We start from the raw sequence: 20,142 nt of genomic DNA, 5'->3' as shown, positions 1-20,142 counted from the left end.
CTTGGGAATCCATTTTTCAGTCGTTCTCCCTCCTTGGATGGCATTAATCTGACCTCCAGCTCTAATGTTAAAAATCTTGTTATTTTTGATCAGGACATGTCTTTTATTCCCCAAATTAAAAACGTTACTTGAACCACCTTCTTCCACCTGCGTAATATCACTAAAATTAGAAACATCTTATCTAAAAATGATGCAGAAAATTGGATCATACATTTGTCACGTCGACCGAACTATTGCAATGGTTTATTAACTGAGTGTCCAAATACTTCTTTAAAAAATCTTAAATCTTACTTCTAACCTACAAAGCTCTCAACAACCTAGCTCCATCTTATATTAGAGGTCCTATTGTTCTATATTTTCCTAACAGAGCACTTCACTCTCAGACTGCAGGTTTACTTGCAGTTCCTAGCGTTTCCAAAAGCAGAATGGGAGGAAGATCTTTCAGTTATCAGGCTCCTCTCTTATGGAACCAACTTCCAGTTTCTGTCCATGGTGCTGACATATTGTCCAGTTTAAAGACTGCGCTAAAGACTTTTCTTTTTGATAAATCCTATAGTTAGGGTTGACTTAGCCAACAAGTCAACAAGGATAACAATGTATCCTAATGAGGATAAATTGACCTCATTTCCTAAAATGAATTGTTAAAGTTGAATAGTTTTCATTTGATATTATATCCATCTTAACATGTGATTTTCGACCTGCCATTGTGTATCTGTTCCTCCTTCCTGTTCCTCTCAAACCCAGCCGGTCGAAGCAGATGGCCACTTGTCCTGAGCTTGTTTCTGCTAAGGGTTTCTTCCTCATGAGTTTTTCCTTTCCACTGTCGCCTTCATGCTTGCTCAAGATGAAAGAGTTCTGTGATGGAGTTAAACTCAAAGCAGTCTGCTCCTCATATAAATAGTGTTAAATTATTTTTTTATTTATATGAATGTTTCTGTTCAGTGCCCTGAGATGACTTCTGTTGTGAATTGGTGCTATATAAATAAAGTGAATTGAATTGAATTATGCCATCTGGATGTAAATGTTTAGCTTTCCTAAACATGTTTTGCTCATATATCTACCATTTATCAGGTACATTCAAATACACACAACAACATCCCTGCAGATAAAACTATTGCATTTATACTCATAATTTATTTAGTTCCTACAACATGCATGCCTTTCATTCTTTTATTAATTTGCCAGTAATGTAATTAGGCCTTCTTTGCACCGGATAATGAACCTGCTGTAATTTAAAATTTCTCCTAAAATATGGTTAGTCTTTGCAAGGTCTTGTTGATGTATTTAGGTTCATATTAAGCACATAGTGAGCTGCCCTGTACTTGTAACAGAGTGATACAAGCATAGAGAACGCAAACAACTTCTGTACTAAAGTTTTATGGTTTATCATCACAATGGATGGGTCTTTGGTAAAGTATGGGGGTTTCACCAAAATATGATTTTTTTCCTGAAGCAACTGGGCTGACATATTATGGGATTGATGGAGTACACATCTCTACATAAAATCCCATTTAAACTGTATGTCTGAGCAAATCTGGAGCAGCTGTGGCTGAGTGGTTAGAACAGTCGTCCTCCAAAGGGAGAGCTGGAGGTTCGATTCCACCTGTAGTCACATGCTGAAGTGTCCCTGCTGGTCTATGAATGTGATCTAAACAACTGATTAGTCTTTGTAAAAATATAATAGGTAGATTATATATGAAAGGGTAAATGAGGTCACAGATTGTAAAGCACTTTGAGTGTCTTGATAAGATAGAAAGCTGCTATATAAGTATAGTCCATTTACCATGTATCTGTTATAAAATGTTCTCTTAAGTTCTTGTTACTTTAATTTCCATGAAAAAAACTCCCACTTTTAAGTCTGATCAAGCATCAAGGCTTTGTTTTGCGTTCCAAAACCTTCCAAGATGGGAATCAGGAAATGTGAATTCTGGTCTGATTTATTTTTTTTTTTTGGTCATAGTCCTCATGTTATTTTGTAAGCAGCATCTTTTCTTGTCAAGCCCTGTGGTCTTTATTAAACTATTTCAATGGCTTTTCATTAAAAATGCCCCCCACCCCCACACACCTAAAAATCATCAACACGAATATTTCACATTTCAAAAAATTTTCGCAATCAAATAAACACTTTTAAGTTCTGCATAAATCGTGTGTTTTTACAAGTGTTAGCAAGAGGCATAAAAACAATCTGTCTCCACTAATGAGATGTCCTGAGGGTGTGAAATCTCAGAATGTAAACAACTTATCAAAAAAAAAAAAAGTATTCTGTCAGAAAATAATAAACTTTCACACAGAAAAGTTGCTGGAAAGGTGAATGTAAGCCAAAGGTCACGAAAGGCTACACATGGAAACAACCTAACACAGATATCATATCTGTGGACCCGCGTGGTGTGATCCTCCACAACAAAGCAGCATCCTGATGAGGTCAGAGAGAATTGTACCAGGGTGAGTGCAGAAAAAAATTCCCCGAGGCAGAAAACACCAGGAAGAATGTAGCAAATGCACTGCAAGATTTCTTCCAACCCACTAACAGAGATTTTTCAAATTTGCCGTGATCCAGCCTTGTTCTAATAGGTCATGAAGTGGAGTCTTCATGCACCATGAAGGAGTTCTTATCCATCCTGTAGTTTTTAATGCAAATTTCTAAAATATATAACCTTCATGAAGGTAAAAATATATAAACGGATATTTTAGAGAATCCAAAATACTGTTTAGGTCACACCTCCAACAACTTTTCCTAAAGGTAATAAGAAGAGAAAGCATTTTTCAGTTTTTTTATTTTGTCTTTCTAGATCAGTGATGAAGCCCATCTCAAGAAGTGACCACACAGTGTTAGCAAAACAGTATTTTATTAGAAACATTTTGTATAAAAAAATGAACATGCTCATCACATTTAGATTTTTTTCCCCATATAGATAATTCTTAAATATCCAGGCACTGTAACTTTTTTAATATGTATTTTTTTTCTTTTATAATTCAGTACATAAAGCAGACATCAGTCCATTTTATTAACATACAATAACTTGCCATTTAATTTCTGCCAGCACTTACATATTCTATGTTTTAACACACACAGTGTTGTAGAAAAATAAAAGAGGCTGTGCCAGAGAAAAAGCTGTAATTTATCGTTTTCACAATCACAAACAATCCCACAAACAATACTTGATCAAATGATGAGAAAACATTTGCGGCACCAGCTCAGGTTTGTTGAAGCTGAATCTATTAATTATTTATATTCCTCTGTAGTAGTATTCGTTTTGGACGTAGGGCCTTTCTCCCATATTCTCCTGATGACTTGTAATGGGTTCTGACATGCAACATACAGACGTTTACATTGTTGGAGATAAACATTTAATGAAACAAATTCTAGAAATATTATTTATGACCAATACGTGTGACTAAAGACAGAAAAGCTGTTTACACATCAATAAACCATTTTTCAATTTCGATTCGGATTTGAGTTTGAACAGAATCAAGAATAAAAAGAAAAAAAGTGGGGTTAACACAAAAAACAGGAAAAATGAAAAGAATGCCAGCAGCGATCTGGTGTGGATGAGGAACCAAATGAAAACACTCCAGTTTATCAAGCAGGAAAATTATTTCTGATATGAAAACAAATATTATTTTAGGGGTAGATGTAAATTGGAGGCAGTTATCATCTCTAGAGATTTAAAGCAATACTGACATACGTTAATTTAATTTATTTAATTTCCAGTGTTCAGAAATGCACTTGATTGCTCTGAGATGAAACTGACATCTTAGATTTTGGGTTTCCTGATCAATTTATCAATAACTGTGGACATGCCTGTGTAAATAAGCAGTGTTTGCTGCCAGGAAAGTGGGGTGCAGTCATCGTCTCGGTGGCACTGTTCACACTACTCCAAATATTTGATAAACAGATTTTCTGCTGCATTTGCACTTATTTAAATGCAGAGTTTTTGGTGAGAACTTCCTAATTCTTTCCAAAGTGGAGTTCTTTTTTTTTTTAATCTCTATTGTGCTATTTTTGTGTGCACGTGTTTTTATTTTTTATGTTGTCTTGGAAAAATATATGAACCACTGGATGGATTTTAATGAAATTCTCAGGAAGTAATCAACGGATGTACATCTTAGATTGACTGTGTTGTGATATCACATCAATTAAAGATGGCCACCACAGTGCAGGCATTGATAGCCTTAATTACAGTTAGATCAACACTGCTTTTTAAAGTAATTTGATAACAACTATTGATTCCATTACATCAAATCTGACAAAGTTTATCACAGGTAAAACAATTTTTAATAATGATGTAGGACTAAGATTTAGACAGAGATCTTAAGATTGCGCAATTAATACTCTTTCACAGAACACGCTCGTCAATGATGCAACTGTAGCAGTGAACCAGTGCAGTTTATGAATTTTATCTGGATCCATTCATCTATTATAGACTGTAACAATAAAATTGTATATTTTAACATTCAAATAAAATGTTTTCAAGTGCGTTTATGCCTACAAGGACAAGCTAAAAAATTAGCAAAACATTAAAATGAATATTTAAAGAAAGGTAGAGTTAACCATGTATGAAAATGGATACCCTGTCTCCACTTTATTTGTGGCCAAATCTTTTTCAGGTCGTTTCGTTTTGTTTAGTGGTCTGTTTTTGTCTTTTAGCTACACCTGCTGTTCTGGAAGCGAGCTGCAGCAGCTCCAGCACAAACTGCAGCAAACACTCTGTGAGGGTGCTTCACCCTGATCGTGTGGATCAACTAATATTCCATCCATCCATCCATCCATCCATCCATCCATCCATCCATCCATCCATCCATCCATCCATCCATCCATCGTCTTTTACCCACTTCTTCCTTTTCGGGTAATGGGAGCCACTGGTGTCCATATCCAGCAATCACTGTGAGAGAGGCGGGGACACCCTGGACAGGTCTCCAGTCCATCACAGGGACACATTGAGACAAATGAGACAAACAACCATTCACTCTCTCACTTACACCTAGAGACAATTTAGAGTTACCAGTCAGTCTAACATGCATGATTTTGGTCTGTGGGAGGAAACTGGAGTACCTGGAAAACCCATGGATTCATGGAGATAACATGCACCCAGAACCCCACTCTGAAAGATCCAGGGCAAGGAAAGTTTTAGGGACAACTGTGACTTTTAACAATCCATCCATTTTCCTTACCCACTTTTCCATTCTGGGGCACATGGATGCTGGTGCCTATGTCGATCAGTCACTTTAAAAAATATATTTACAAAATGTTTACAATTTATTTGATTATGATTCTGTGTGGACTTGATTCAAAGCTTTTCATAAATATTAAGCGAACTGTCTATTCAGTGTGTGCTCACTATCAGTTTGTGCCGTAGAAACCACAAAATTTGAGTCATTTTTATTGCTTTTGCTGCTTCTGTATTTAACTTGATTCTGTACCAAATAAACTTTAATCATTTGCTTAAAAGGTAATTGAAAGGAAACTATAAATATTATCTTAAAACCAAGTTTCAGAGGTGCATACTGTAGACTGATATTGCATAAACGTGGACATTCTTGCCACCTAGTGGCATGGTATTGGTATGTATGTGGTTCTATAAGAATCATGTGGCAGATAATTTTTCGTAAACACGGAAAAAAAAAAAATCATTTGAAGTAGTGTAGACAGGGCCTAAGATAATATCCAACATTGTTAATAATGTTTAATGGTACAGATGTTAAATTTCAAAAGTGAGAACCCTACTTAACCAAAGCTTCAAAAAGTGTGAGATAAATAATGTCCAATAAAAAAATAGGTCGTTGAAAATATGCATTATTAGGTCTCCAGGCCCTTGCTGATTCTTATGATGTGTAATGTTGAGACATTTAATGACAGTACGAGCGCAGCTTGGTTCTTTATGTGTACTCTTTCCAGCTGAATGAAACCCAAGGCATTCCAAATGACATCTTTACGGTGAATGACAAACATGACACATGTTGCATTCCATAGACGTTGATAACACAGCACAGTACACGTGATGCTCCCATAAGCATGCACTGGGACTGTACAGTAGATTTTGCCAAGAAGATGATAGTCATCATCATTATGAAACATTTATAAAACAACCGGAACAATCCCTGCTGCTTTAGTTATCCGCGTTTCATGTGTGGTTGTTTTATGAAGGAATACTGAGTGTACTGTAGTAAGGCATGTACAGTTTGAAAAGTACTGAAGCTTCAACTCCACTAAGAACTGAAACCAAAAATAGTATGACCATGACTCTATACTCGATCCACTTGCAAACTGCATTTGACAAAAGAAAACTGAACACACTCCCTGGTTTTGCTGAAATGAGATGATTCAGCCATAGATAGAACTGAAATTGTGTCCAAATGCTTCAGAAAACAAACTGTCAAATCCAAGTGGTCCGTCCAGGCTTTGTAAACATCACTGGTCGCTGCTTGCTTGTGTCTCATAATGGGTGGGAAGAGGAAAATTACCTGTCCCAGCTCTTTTACGTCTTTCGTCTCGCTTCTCTATTCATTAATTTGGCATTCAGGCCTTATTCTCGTGACAAAAACCGGCATCCTTCAAAAATGATTGTTTTCCTTCGTTTCTACATCAGTGTTCTCTGTCATAGTAGCTCGACAGGCCTCCTGTATATCCCTCAGAACAGGTGACTCCAACTGCAGCAGGCCTTTGGTCCTCTCCCAAAGTTCCTCCTTGTCTTAGATGGCATGGTTACTGTAGCTTATGTACGTCTGCTTCGAGGCCAGCGCTGTAAGTGAGGGTGTAGAAAGAAGCAAAGAGTTAAAAATGCAACAAGAGAGCCTCTAAGAGGCATGAAAGAGTAATCTCTGAAATCCACATTGTAGGAATTCAGATTATTATGAGACTCTATTTATAGATGAATTAATTAACCAAGCGCAGGCGAAACTAATTGTGATACCAGGGTAATAAAGTAAAAAAACAATTACAAAAATATTCCCTGCTACTGCAGCTAATAAAATTAGAAATGGAAACATTGTTGTGAAGCTGAGGACTTCAGATTTGTGGAGACTGTTAAAAATAAGCAAACAAACAAAATTACTGTCATATTTACCACCAATCTACAAAATAGAATTAGCAAAAAAAAAAAATATAAAAAAAAAAAAAATATATATATATATATATATATATATATATATATATATATATATAGAGAGAGAGAGAGAGAGAGATACATATATATATATATAGATATATATATAGATATATACTGTATATCCTTTTAATCAGGATTTATTTTATTGCTCTACAGTCCGTTCATAAATTAGAACTTTATTTTAATGTATTTATTTTTGCTTTCTGAAATAAAAGTTTGAATTTATATTTTAGAAAATGTTTTGTGACAGTCAAACATCATCATTCTTTAAAACTTGTTCAGTAAATCAACTGCTTTCCATAAACACATTTGAGTATTTAGTCAAAAGTTACAGGTGTAAACTTGTAAAGAAAATATTTCTGTGGAAGGGAAAACCAATTATGACTTTCATTTTTAATTACAGAATACCATGAGATTTGTTATCAGCAGGTGAAATATTAGTGTCATAAAAAAGGATAATTCAGTGTGCAACTTAACGTATGTGCCAAATCAAAGACATACATTACAATGATAATTTCAATTTAACAGATATTACTGAGTATATTTTTGACAAGCTAACTCAATTTGTCAAATCAGATATTATTTTATTGCCTAAAAGAGTGGTGATTTTCTTTATAAGTTAAAGTTCAAACTTGAAATTTCAGGTGCAACTTTTAGATTGAACATGTGTTTTAACCAATTCCAAAATACTAACATACAAAAATGTAGAAGAAGCATTTTAAAATGTATTTACTTATGAATGAAAAACAACAAAAAAACAAAAACAAAGCAAAAACAGTTATTAAGACCAAGTAAATGCTTTTATTTTAAAGTGAATCAACTAATATAAATAAATATCTTAACTGTTGCTATAATTGTTACAACATTGCACACAATTCAACAATATATCTTGCTAAACTTTGACTTCAGTGCAGTTGGGATCAAAGTTACTGGCACACACTGGCATCGCTGATGAGGCCAGTGTGTGTAATTGTTACGGCAACATTCACAAAAGAGTTTTTTCACTCTTAATATTTTGCATTTAATTGCATAATAATGAGGCACGAAGCAGATAAGAGCAGTAATGTTAAATCTAACAGCCATTCAAATGCAAGTCTTTCATCACATGCAAAGACAGGGTTCTTTGTGCACCAAGCAAAGCATGCAGCAGTCAGTGGATCGCCCAGTTTAATGATAAAACTGTCCTGGTATAAGAAGGAAATAAGGATTAAAGGCCTAGCATTTCCTGATTGAATGCATAACACCAACTGCCTTTCATGCCAACGTTTTAAACTGATTACCTTTCTCATGAGATGTGTTCGTGTACGTGTTGGGAATCATTCACACCGCATTTTAGCTCCAAACCTGTAAAACTGCCTGAGTTTTAGCCATATCACTGTTGGAAAATGTTAATTAGCTGTGGTGGCCATCTTGAATTGAGTTGTCTTCAAAAGTCAACCAGTTGTCGATGTTTATATTTATTATTATTATTATTAATATTATTATTATTATTATTATTATTATTATTATTAACCTTTATTTAACTAGGCAAATCCCATTGAGATCACAGATCTCTTTTGCAAGGGAGGCCTGGGCCTGAAGGCAGACTAACATGCATGTTTTTTGATGTACCTGTACATCAAATTTATAGTTTTTTGAGAGTTTCAGTAAAATATATTCTCTGGTTCATTAAACATTATGCTAACAAGCATGGACAACAACAGCTGATGCTAAAGTTTTAGGGTTTGTAGATGATGTTCAGCTACTACCACACCAAATTGTTGCTTAATATCTGCAACACTGGTTGAGTTTATACCTTATTTGTTTTATCTAAGGTTATTTTGCTGTGGCAGCAATCTTGAATGCAACTGACTCTTAAAGTTAACCAGTTGTAGAAGTGCATCTAATGATTTTACTTCTAAAAAAAATAAAAAAATCCATCCACTGGTTTGGTTCAAGGGATTTTTTGCTAACACAAGAAATTAATGAACACAGAAATGGGCAAAAACATTATTGCCCGTTTGCCTTTGGTAGTAGGTGATAAATAGTCAACACATTATCTGATTGGCACTGTTGACTTTAAGCACAGTAAACTTTATTTTTTTACTTTTTTAGTTTATAATGTATTAGTTATCATTTGAACAAAAACAGTGAATAGACCGCACTGACCATAAACGTCCCACCTACCCCACCTCTACCTGTTTGTACAGTATGGCATTCTGAAGTGCACACACTTTATGTGCAAGGGTCAGTGAGTGTGTCATATTTTGAAATAAAACTGTCCTCAGTGAGCATGCTCAGTGGTGGTAATCACAATACCAATCTACCAATCTGCCTACAGCAGCACTGACTGATTGAAAATGTCACAAGGGATGAATAGGAATAGAAAGGCAGCAGAAACTCCTGAGCTGGGGCGAAAGAGTTCTGAAGAAGATTTGTTTTCTTCCGTAAACTCTTCTGTATTTCTGTCAGTGCCATATTGGATGTGGAAATGGGAGGTGGTACTCCTTCCATTTTATCAAAAGTGTCTGTTCCTATAAAGCATTGATAAATGAACCTTATTTGAATATATATGCGCTGCGAGGCCAAGATAAAGAATAGATGGTCCAGAAAGAATTGGAGCTGGCAGACCCATCTGTCTTTTCCTGTTCGTTCGTATTGTTGTTGTTGTCTCATTACCACAAATTTCTCTTTTTGTCAACAGGGAAACAAATTACAAGCGACACATAGCTATCGCTTGTCTTGTACACTCAGGCTCAGTGTTGTCAGCTTTCCACATTAACAGCCTATGCGGTGCTGATTGGTCATTTTTAAGCACCATCCACAAATATTGTCTCTCCACTGTACAGTGTGTTGGTCAAGGGTGGTTATTTGAGCATGTGATTACTGCCTCGTGACATTCAGGGTGCTGCATTTCTCACGATGCTTTGTGAGTTGCATCAACAGGCAAAGGTGTTAAAGGAGGTGAACATTAGAGGAAATTAACAGGAGAAACAAAAAGTGGTCATGGGTAATACAAAGGGTAGAGTCATGGTCTGATTCAGTTACCTGGGAGTCTAAAGCCCATCACAAGGCTCCCCTCCCTCAACATAGTCTGACACATAAGCACAAAAAGCAGTTGTTAGATATGAAGTTCAAACCAGAAAATGAGAATCACTGTCAATACAATGGGTTTTATATTTGGGTAAGATGGAACAACTATGTTCTTACACACAAAAAGGAACGGCTTTTGAAGATCTAATACGCATCACTGTATACAGTTCAACTTGTCAGATATAAAATCAAACATTCAGCCATCACACCATATGGGCCTGCTTGATAGGATTTAAGCTTGCCCCCACGCAGAGACTGCCTACTCATACACATTATCTTTGAGATTGAAGCATCCTCTTCTTTCTGCCTTTTCAAATCAGAACATTGTGGGCACGCTGTCACGCCTTTTGGTTCTCAAATTTTGTGACAGTTTGTGAAAATAAAACTTTCTTGTTATGTTCAGAAACAGAGAACAGAAAAAAAGCTAGTTGTGTTTTTTTTTTTTTTGTATTTCTAAAATGATTTTGAAGAACGTAGATTACTGCTTCTTGCATGGCTACTATGACACTGCCACCGTTCTAAATGTCATCTGATATAAATCTTATAGTAAAGAAGCCCATGCTTTAACTTTGCTCCGTTGGCAATAAAGCAAAGGCTCAAGTTCTTCCTTTTTTAAACACTTGCATGTCACTTTCTAATTTCCTGTGCTGCTTGAGGGGATAAATCAATTAGGTCCAGCTAAAACAACCACACATGTATTCTCTTTCTATATTAGCAAAAGAACACGTCACATTACGGCATAAAACCAGCTCCTTTGTATTCTCGTTGTTGCAACAAGAGATTTGGTACAGACCTTGTGTTTCCAGACTTTCACAGAGTTCAGACTTGGCCTCTCCATTTGGCCTCAGGCCTCCTTTGGGGTTGAACTTGTTGGACATCGTGGCTGCAGTAACCACAGCTTTGAGGCTGCGCTTGCGTTTAGGCACGTTCTGCTCCGGATGGAACAGAACCACGTAGACCTTGGGCATGTAGAGCATTCCCAGAGAGACGGATGCACTGAGACTGACAGAGATAGTCAGAGTTGTAGTCTGGATATACATCTGAGGAACAGACAGCGGAGACCAAAGATCATCAATTGTCAAAGAGGCACTGATATTCAAGGTTTTAGAGGGTAAATTGAGCACACAGTATGGAAAGTTTTGTTTCTCAGTTCCTGTTCACATGGAAAATATATAGCTCCGATGCAGTTATGTATGTTGAGCACACAAATTAAGACTCAAGTTATAATCGCACTTAAGGATAATGCTTCTACTTAAATCACAACATTTATGCAAAAAAACATTTTGAACAGTACATAATTGTCACAAAAAAAATCTAACGTAAAGAAACCTCAGTCAACAAATTTCAAAAAGAAGATAAATAAATGTTTTGTTGATTTGCCTCCTTTTCTGAAGTTGATAAACAAAGTATTGAATGGAAATGCAGACATGCTTTAAAGAAACTACTAATGAAACTGTGAGTCTGCTTTAAGATGGGAGTGATCACCTATAACTGGTGTACTCTTCATCTGGTTCCCTGTACCCACACCAGACATCAGTCTTGTGATGTTCGGTACTAATAAATACTGTAGTTTGGTAAATACATGCACATTTACAACCCTAATTGGTGTTTGTATTATTTTCTAAAAATATATATATATATATTACCAATACTCAATTAGCAACTGGTTTTAATTGTTTTAATAAACTAAAGACACATTTTCACAGGTTTTTCTTTAGGGTTCACAACCAAACTCAACTTTGAGAATCACATATCTATGCTGATGTAAAAAAAAAAAAAAGTAAAATCTGTTGAGAAGCTGTTCAAAAATTGAGCCCCCTAAGACCATGTTAGGTTAGAAAAAAAAAGCTATGTCAGTGGAAGATGGAAGTGATAAAGTCCTGTATTCGATCATACCTCAAACAGCACATGAGCCTCTTTTAGTGATAGAGGGCGAGTGCTGCAATCTCCTGAGAAGATTACACTTGCCCTGGGGTGAGTTCGGAACAATATTACTAGCCCTCTGGAGTACAGAGTGGAACTGGTCTCTGAGGGGAGCCCAGACCCTTGTCCACCTTCATCGGCCTTGCTGCCATAAATTTTTCCTGAAGTGCTGAAATGATGGCTACAGTGCTCCTTTGGCACATTGAAGCAAAAGAAGAAGGGTCAAAAATCATTATGAACATTCCTGAATGCACCACTGCTTCTGTTGACAGTCCTCATTCAGAAAAATTGGACAAGGGATGCCTCTATGCATTTCTGTGAAGAGAAATTTATTTTTCTAGCTGTTGTTTTCCATACCTACATGGCTTAAACATTCTAAACATTGCTAACTTTTAAACATATGATTAAAAAATAAAACTTTGACCGTATCTTGTTGTGTGAATTTTAAACTTTGGGACATTGCTGTGGTATTTCAAAAAAGAAACATATGAAAACTCTGAAGAAAAATAATAATTTGTTTGATTAAAAACAAATTCAATGTGTTCCCTAGTTACACTGTGTTTGGGAATATGTTCCACAATAACTTCATTCAACCTTTATGCACAGGTTAGTGTCACTGAGTCACGAGGACTCATTTACAAGAGAGACCTGTTTTAACAATGAACTGCTGCCAATCACTGCTGTCTCATTTATCAGACTATCTGCTACTGGTGACGAGCAATTTCCTTTTGATTCAGGCCATTGTATTTAATATTAGTGACATAAAACAATATCGCAGCAGCTGTTCAGAAATTACTTTAGTATGGCAGGTTTATGGGTTTACAGGGCCTATCTCTAGCAGTCAATGGGCAAATAGGAGTATAACATAACAAAGGCATTAAGATAAGTACATTTTCGCAACTTAAAATTTAAAACTAGTTTAAAAATTGTATCCTCCTGATGCCTTTACCCTCTATTGAGGACATTAACATTATCTGCACTATAAGATTTTATTCCAAACTACTAAAAGTTAAAAAACATTGTTTTTGCCTGTTTTATTGAGGTACTACTAATTAATCAAGATTATATTAATCACGCCCACCAAAGAAATGCTCATGACCCAAGAGGTTATAGTTGTTTGAGAACATCCATCCATCCATCCAGTGCCTTTACTTGCTTTTCTAAGGGAACTTGTGCCTATAGCTACAGCGGTCACTGTGCCAGAGGCGAGGTGCACGCTAAATAGGTTGTAAGGCCATCACAGAGCCACATAGACAAACAACTGTTTTCACATTTTGGGATAATTTTGACTTACCAATTAACCCAACATGTTTTACATCTGTGGGAGGAAACCAGAATACCTGGAGTAAGCCCATGCATGCACAAGGAGAGCATGTAAATTGGACATAACCTCATGTAACCTTAAACAAATACCCAACTAAACTAACCTCATAACCGCAGGTCAGAGGCTAATTTGCAATGTGTTTGCTTTGAGGCAACAGCTCTAACCTCTACTCCACTGTGCCGTGTGTTTTAAAATTTTATAACTTTATTATTTTTAAGAAAGTTATTGTTTTCTACACAAGCAAGCATTAACATTGACAGACACTTGAACTAACTTGCTCTTATTTTGCCCCAACTATAAGATTCACATGAAAAGCTGAATTCAAATTCCGTTGAAAATTCATCCTTGTTCTCAAAACAAAGATTATGCTGAATGCGGTCTACTGCTGCTAAGATTAAAAAAAAAAAAAACTACCACAACCCACTGTTAAAAAAAAAATAAAAATTGAAGTACTGTATTTTTTGGCTTATAAGTCAGTTTTTTTTTTTTTTGCATAATTTGCATGTCCTGTGACTAGTAAGTCCAAAGCCGCATATTTATGGATTTTTTCCCATATTTTTAAACCAATTGTTGGCTGAGATGTGACCGTTTTCATTAATTCTGACTATAAAAAAATTGAACAGTACCATTTTCAGCCACTAGATGGCAGCAGAGTAGTAGTAGCAGTAAGGCATGCCGTTGTATGGTGTAATAGGTAAAAGTGGCTATTATGACAAATTCAAAAAAGTTCAACACAAAAACATCTGGAATTTATTTATTATACTTTATTGTTTTTGTCTTGGACTTTTTTGAATTTACCATGTCCTGAATGGCTGAGAGTCTTCACCAGCTGTTAATGACACAATTGGCTTGCCATATACTGCCACCTTTGTTCTGATCCCTGCTTAGAGCAACCTTCAAACCAGCTGCACCACCCTGGCAAAATGCAACTAATTTGTCCATTAAAGTGCATTTATTAAGCAAATGTTAGACTGAGACACACTTTTGCTATAACTTTGAGAAAACCAATAATTGTTTTAGGTTCTTTTCTTAATAAATTTTGAAGAAACGAGCAGCGTTCATCCTTCCTTTTTTTCCTCTGTGTGCTCCTGGAGCACCGAGGCAGCAAATACTTTTGAAATACAGCTGATTTGAGCGTTAAAGTCCTTTTATTAATCAAACATTAGACTGAGACACACCTTTACTATGAAGTCGAGCAAATAAATAATTGCTTTTAAGTGTTTATCTTGTTAAATTTTGAAGAAATGAACAGCGGCTCGTTGCTCTGTGTTCTCACTTACGTGAATCGGGTTTTGAAATGCAGCTGATTTGACAAAGTGCATTTATTTATTAAGCAAAAGTTAGACTGAGACACACATTTACTATAATTTCGAACAAATAAATAATTGTTTTTAAGTGTTAATCTCGTTAAATTCTTATTAAAGTCCTCCCATGCATGCTCCCGCAGATGCCATTTGGCAACCCATTGATTTTTGGCACGACACCATCCTACATTTCTGTGTTCAGTCCACATTTTCGGTGTTGTCAGCGGTGACGCGTAACAAACGCGATGTGTCAGCGGTGACATATAATAGATGCGATGTATACGGCGAAGCGACAAGATTAGGGATTTTTTCACTTTTTTTGACATATTTGGACTGATGCGATTTATAGCGCAGTGCGACACGTACGGCGGAAAATACGATATGCTTTAATATGTTATGTATGTTTTAGCTGGCAAACATTTAAATATGTATGTGTATATAAACAAAATTTCATGAAAAGAAGACAAGCTCTGCGACATTGTCAGATTTGTTCGAATAAATTCTGCCTTGCTCTGTTCTTCATGAATGCCATTTAATATGTTGCTAAATGCAAATGCTCACATCTGTTCCTGCATGTTTGTAATATTTCACTTGCACAAGATGTCAATGCAAACTCATCCAAAAATATTCTTTCTGCCACACTTTCATTTGTGGTGCTGACAGTCTAATGGCTGCTATTAAGTTTGTTTTTGTGCAGAGCTCCTGATGCTTCTACTGCCGTAGTAATTTGACTTTTCTTGTCTCTGCTTTTAAAAATACGTCTGTGTTGCACAACCTCAAATTTAGCACTTGTAGGTGGTAATTTTTGATTCATTTTCAAATGACAACACCAAGAGCTACAGTAATGTTACCCTACTTCACAAACATGCATTAACTATGTCTGCCAGCAAGAATGTGCAGTGATTGTCGACTCAGAATTTCCACTCAGTGAAGTTAAATCAAACACAGACATCGAAACACAAGTAAAGAAATCATATTTAGGCAAACATGAGATGAGTGACTTATCCTCACAAGCTGAGTCTAACAGCCTTGTAATCCCCTCGGTGAGCACAAAAAGCCCATCAGCTTAGGACAAATCATAGTGACATCCACAAACACAAGTGGCTGATACTTTGGGGGGAAAAAAATAAAATAAATGACAAATTTCTGTACAGTTAGGCTCACATATTTATATCATTATTTATATTACAATCCCAGCATTTTTATGAAGGAATACGAATCATCACGTTGCGTAGAGGTTTAAACTGAGATCATTTAATGTTAAGAAATGATGGAGTAAAAGTTGTTTTGGTTAAGCTCAAACTCAATGAATATAGTAAGATCTCACACAATGTGTTAGCCCTCAGGTTATGTCTTGGAGATGTATTCTCAGTCACAGCCTCATCAGTGCTTAGCTTCTTGTTCATAAAATTGACCATACTGGCCTTTTTTGTTTTGGCTCTGGTCAATTAGCAAAGGTAACCATTTTGAACTGGGTTTACTTTACACGTAAATCAATTTTAGATGTAAAAATAAGAGGAGAAAAGGCTGTTTGGAATTTCTCCATGACCCTGTTGCCTCCATGACCCCATCCAAGTTTAAGTGGCATAAAATGGTTGATTGATTGATTGATTGATTTGATGGATGGAATTTTTGTTTGATCTGTTCAGTCATTCAGTACATATTTTACTACAGACAAAATGTTTGAATTCTATAGTTAAAGCCAACGTTTGATTTAAAGATCTTATTGTATAGTATTAAGTAGTTGTGCTGAGGATAACTTTCTGCTACTAACATACCAAATTTTAGCTCAATTTCTAAAAATTTGACTGAGATATAGTTGTTATAACTGAGTTATAACAAAGAGACAAAAACATATTGGCTGTCTTTTGCTTTTCAGCTGTGGGTCAAAATCAAGGTTACATCCAGTATGCTGAAATACATGTAACAAACTTTACTTTCTGTGAATTTAAACATACTGACATCTGTGTAGAGATCTAAAACACTGTCAGGATGGGGTAAACATGTTTTGGTTGCCCTCATCAGAGTTAAAGTAGAATGGTTACCTTTTCTGCTGATTGTGAAGTCCCAAAGAAAATTGGGATGAAGGCTAGCCATACAATGCAGGTGGTGTACATGGTGAAGCCAATAGGCTTGGCCTCGTTGAACGTCTCTGGAACTCCTCTGGTTTTGATGGCATAGACTGTGCAGGTAACCATTAGGAGCATGCTGTAACCCAGCAGACAGATCAGAGACAGGTCGGAAATATCACATTTGAGGACACCTCGGGCCATTTCAGGATTGGCTGTACGCTGGTCCTCATAGTCGATGATGGCTTGTGACGGATCCACACCAAACCAGATGCACACTCCAAGCAGCTGCACTGAAATCAAACTGAAAGTGATGACTAGCTGGGAGGCCGGCGAGATAAATCGAGGAGCACTGACTGACATTTTGCCCTGCTCGAAAATCCTGTAGATACGATTTGTCTTGGTGAGAAGTGCTGCGTAGCTTATGCTCATGCCCAGGCCAAGGAAAATCCTTCGCAGGGAGCACACAAACACGTCTGGAGTCGAGATCATGAGGAATGTTGTAGCATAGCACAGAAAGATACCAGTAAGCAGCACATAGCTCAGTTCTCTACCAGATGCCTTGACAATGGGCGTGTCATTGTAGCGTACAAAGGTAGCAACCACCAGCAGAGTGGCTATGATCCCCAACAAGGCAATTAGGACAGGGATGACTGCCCATGGTGAGCTCCACTCCAGCTTCACAATGGGAATAGGAACACATTCAGTGTGATTTTCATTGGGCCGCAAATCATAGCGGCACATCTTGCAGGTGTAAGTATCTGCCTGATACTGGTAACCATCGCAGTTCTCACAGTGCCAGCAACATGGAATTCCCTTCACTATCTTCTTACGCTGGCCGGGACGACAGGGTTGGCTGCAGATGGAGGAGGGGACTTCCTGTGTTCCACCAGGCCACTGCATCTCACTGATCTGAGGAGAAAAATGTACAACCGGAGAGAAATGTTCAGTATACTGACAACAAAGGTGTTTCAGCCTTATCTTTTTCTGTTTCTTATGCCTTAGGGGTATTTTTTTTACATCTGAAATATGTAGTTATATTAATACTATATGAGTCAACAAAACAAATGACATAAAGCTCAAAATGCTGCATGTACAGATTTGTGGGGACAAAGCACAAGAGTTTTTAATTTATAAAGATATCTTATCACTTTGAACACTTAAAGTGACTCAAGGAGGAAACATTTATATGATAGTAAAACAGTCTGTTTGTCAAGTTACATTTTTAAACTGTGAAGTTTAAAACAAATCTTCTTTATTTCTTACAAGTTAGTACTTAGTACTAAGAGTACTTAGTACTAACATGCACTTAGCACTGGAGGTTGAACACAGTATTTATTGAAATATTTATTGTCTGTGTTGTTGTGTCACAAGTTTGTTTTGTATTAATATGAATTTTAAAAAAAATCATATTATTGTGTGCATAACAAATATGATGTCCTCATATACACTATATTCACAAAACAACTGTCTTGTAAAAATGTACTGACATAATTAAGAGTTCAAGGAAAATAACCTGACATCAATGTCTCTGGTACAATAATTACAGTGAGCAGCGCCAACATAAGAACACTTTTGAGCTTATTGATGATGAAACTTAAAAAATGTTAAGACCAAGGAATTTTCACCACTTCAAAATATGTACTTGGTCCATTTAAATAAATGGTCCATGTAAAAAAAAACATGTTTGTTATGTATATGTGAATAATTAGTACATGCAAATGTTAAACTAAGGGGATTTAAATGATATAATGCATGATTTTAATTTAATTTTAATTATATTAGAATAACTATCTTCGTAAGTTTCTATGCATGTTGACTGTGTGCTCAATGGTTTAATTGCTGTTCCTATTTTCACCAATTTAGTTGTTAAAGATACTGCTGCACAAACCAACTTTGATTGTCTACATGGAATAATCTCCCAAAGATAATCAGAGTTTAATTTAAAAATAATGTCTATTGTATTTACACCATTCTTTTCTCTAAAAGTGTTTAATTGCCTAAAAATTCTCACATTTTCTGTCGGATTGTTGTTCTTTAAGAAAGACAGAAGAAATATGTTTTATTAAGTGTAAAGAGTTACATAAAAACAATATGTACACTAAACTTTTATATGTGCTTCAATGGATGCTTTAAGTGTCACACAGTCTATAGTGGAAGCAAGATTAGAAGGTTCGTTAGCGCAACTGGCAGAAAATACATTTGCATGTGACTTTAAAAGTCCTTATTTAAATTTTATTTCAAAATGCTGAAAACATTTTCCAAACATTTCTAGCCTTGCACACAACTCCAAAAAAGATAAGCTGAAATAATTTAAATCATTTTTATATATGGTGTTTTATGTTGTTTAAATACGTTCAACTAATTTATGAATTGTTTTACCTTGGCTTTTTTCCCAAATGCAGAAGTAGCCAGTAGTTACAAATATTAGTACAAAAAAAATGTATATTATGATCAAAAATCAAATGATACAGTATAAAATACCAGAATCTTACATCTAAGTGGAGCTGGTCTGTCCAGTGTCCAATGATCTTGTATTCTGTGTTGTTGTTTCTGATCTGGTACTGGTAGATTTCATAACGACCTGGAGCATCACCATTCACATTGAAGACCACTGGGATGCCAGCAATTCCTAAAAATATGAAAGAAAATAAGAAAATGTTTTGGTTTTTTGAGAACAAGTGGTAAACTGAAAGCTGAAGCACAGAATGAACAATGAAAGTAAATGTCTTGGTCTTATTCTCAAGTTGTGACAAGATGAAAGGAAGTTACAAGAAGACTTCAGCTTGGTGCTAATAATGATAGCTGCTGAATAGATGCTGACACACGTTGTCCTGGTGATTAGAGAGCCGAGGCTGCTGTCTCTGTATGTTTGCATCCTTTCACACTCTTTCATCCTGCTTACGACTTCATGACCAGATATTAACAACCCGTCCACTCAAAGTGCTAACAAATGACAGCACTTATTGAAATCACTGCTTTGAGCTCTCTTGCATGTTTCTGCTTTCTGTGTTTTTGAGCTGACTTACAATTCCCTCATGAGACTCACAAATAAAAAAATAAAAATAAAAAAACTGTCTTAAAAGGGAAAAGAATATCATGGAATTAGTGAAGCTTCTCTTTGGAAAAGATAAATAAAAACATCCACAAATGGGTGTTTTAAAATGTTCATTTACTTTTTCTTCTCCTACGATGCAAACAACCTTTGAGCTGTCAGAAATTAAACATGTTAAAAAATGGAAAGAAGAAATATATATATACATTATATATATATACGTATATATATATATACACATTATATATATATATATATATATATATATATATATATATATATATATATA

At 35.9% G+C, this 20,142-nt stretch overlaps 1 protein-coding gene across 1 annotated transcript in view; it reads right to left on the bottom strand.

Annotated features, from left to right (window-relative positions):
* Window positions 1-6,011: 6,011 nt before the first annotated feature.
* The window catches only part of LOC119416665 (metabotropic glutamate receptor 4-like), a 186,047-nt gene continuing 171,916 nt past the window's right edge, over window positions 6,012-20,142 (bottom strand). Inside the window, exons 7-10 of the mRNA XM_037683850.1 lie at window positions 19,294-19,430; window positions 16,775-17,710; window positions 10,972-11,218; window positions 6,012-6,740 (exon numbers count right to left, since the gene is read on the bottom strand). Of these exons, the coding sequence (XP_037539778.1) occupies window positions 6,691-6,740; window positions 10,972-11,218; window positions 16,775-17,710; window positions 19,294-19,430 (1,370 nt within the window). The 3' untranslated portion in view covers window positions 6,012-6,690. The remainder of the gene's footprint in view (window positions 6,741-10,971; window positions 11,219-16,774; window positions 17,711-19,293; window positions 19,431-20,142) is intronic.

Source organism: Nematolebias whitei, chromosome 11 (assembly GCF_014905685.2).
Source record: "Nematolebias whitei isolate Nwh7 chromosome 11, NemWhi1, whole genome shotgun sequence".
Lineage (NCBI taxonomy): Eukaryota > Metazoa > Chordata > Actinopteri > Cyprinodontiformes > Rivulidae > Nematolebias > Nematolebias whitei.
The sequence above is the reverse complement of the archived record's forward strand: the minus strand, read 5'-3'. Positions and strand labels throughout refer to the sequence as shown.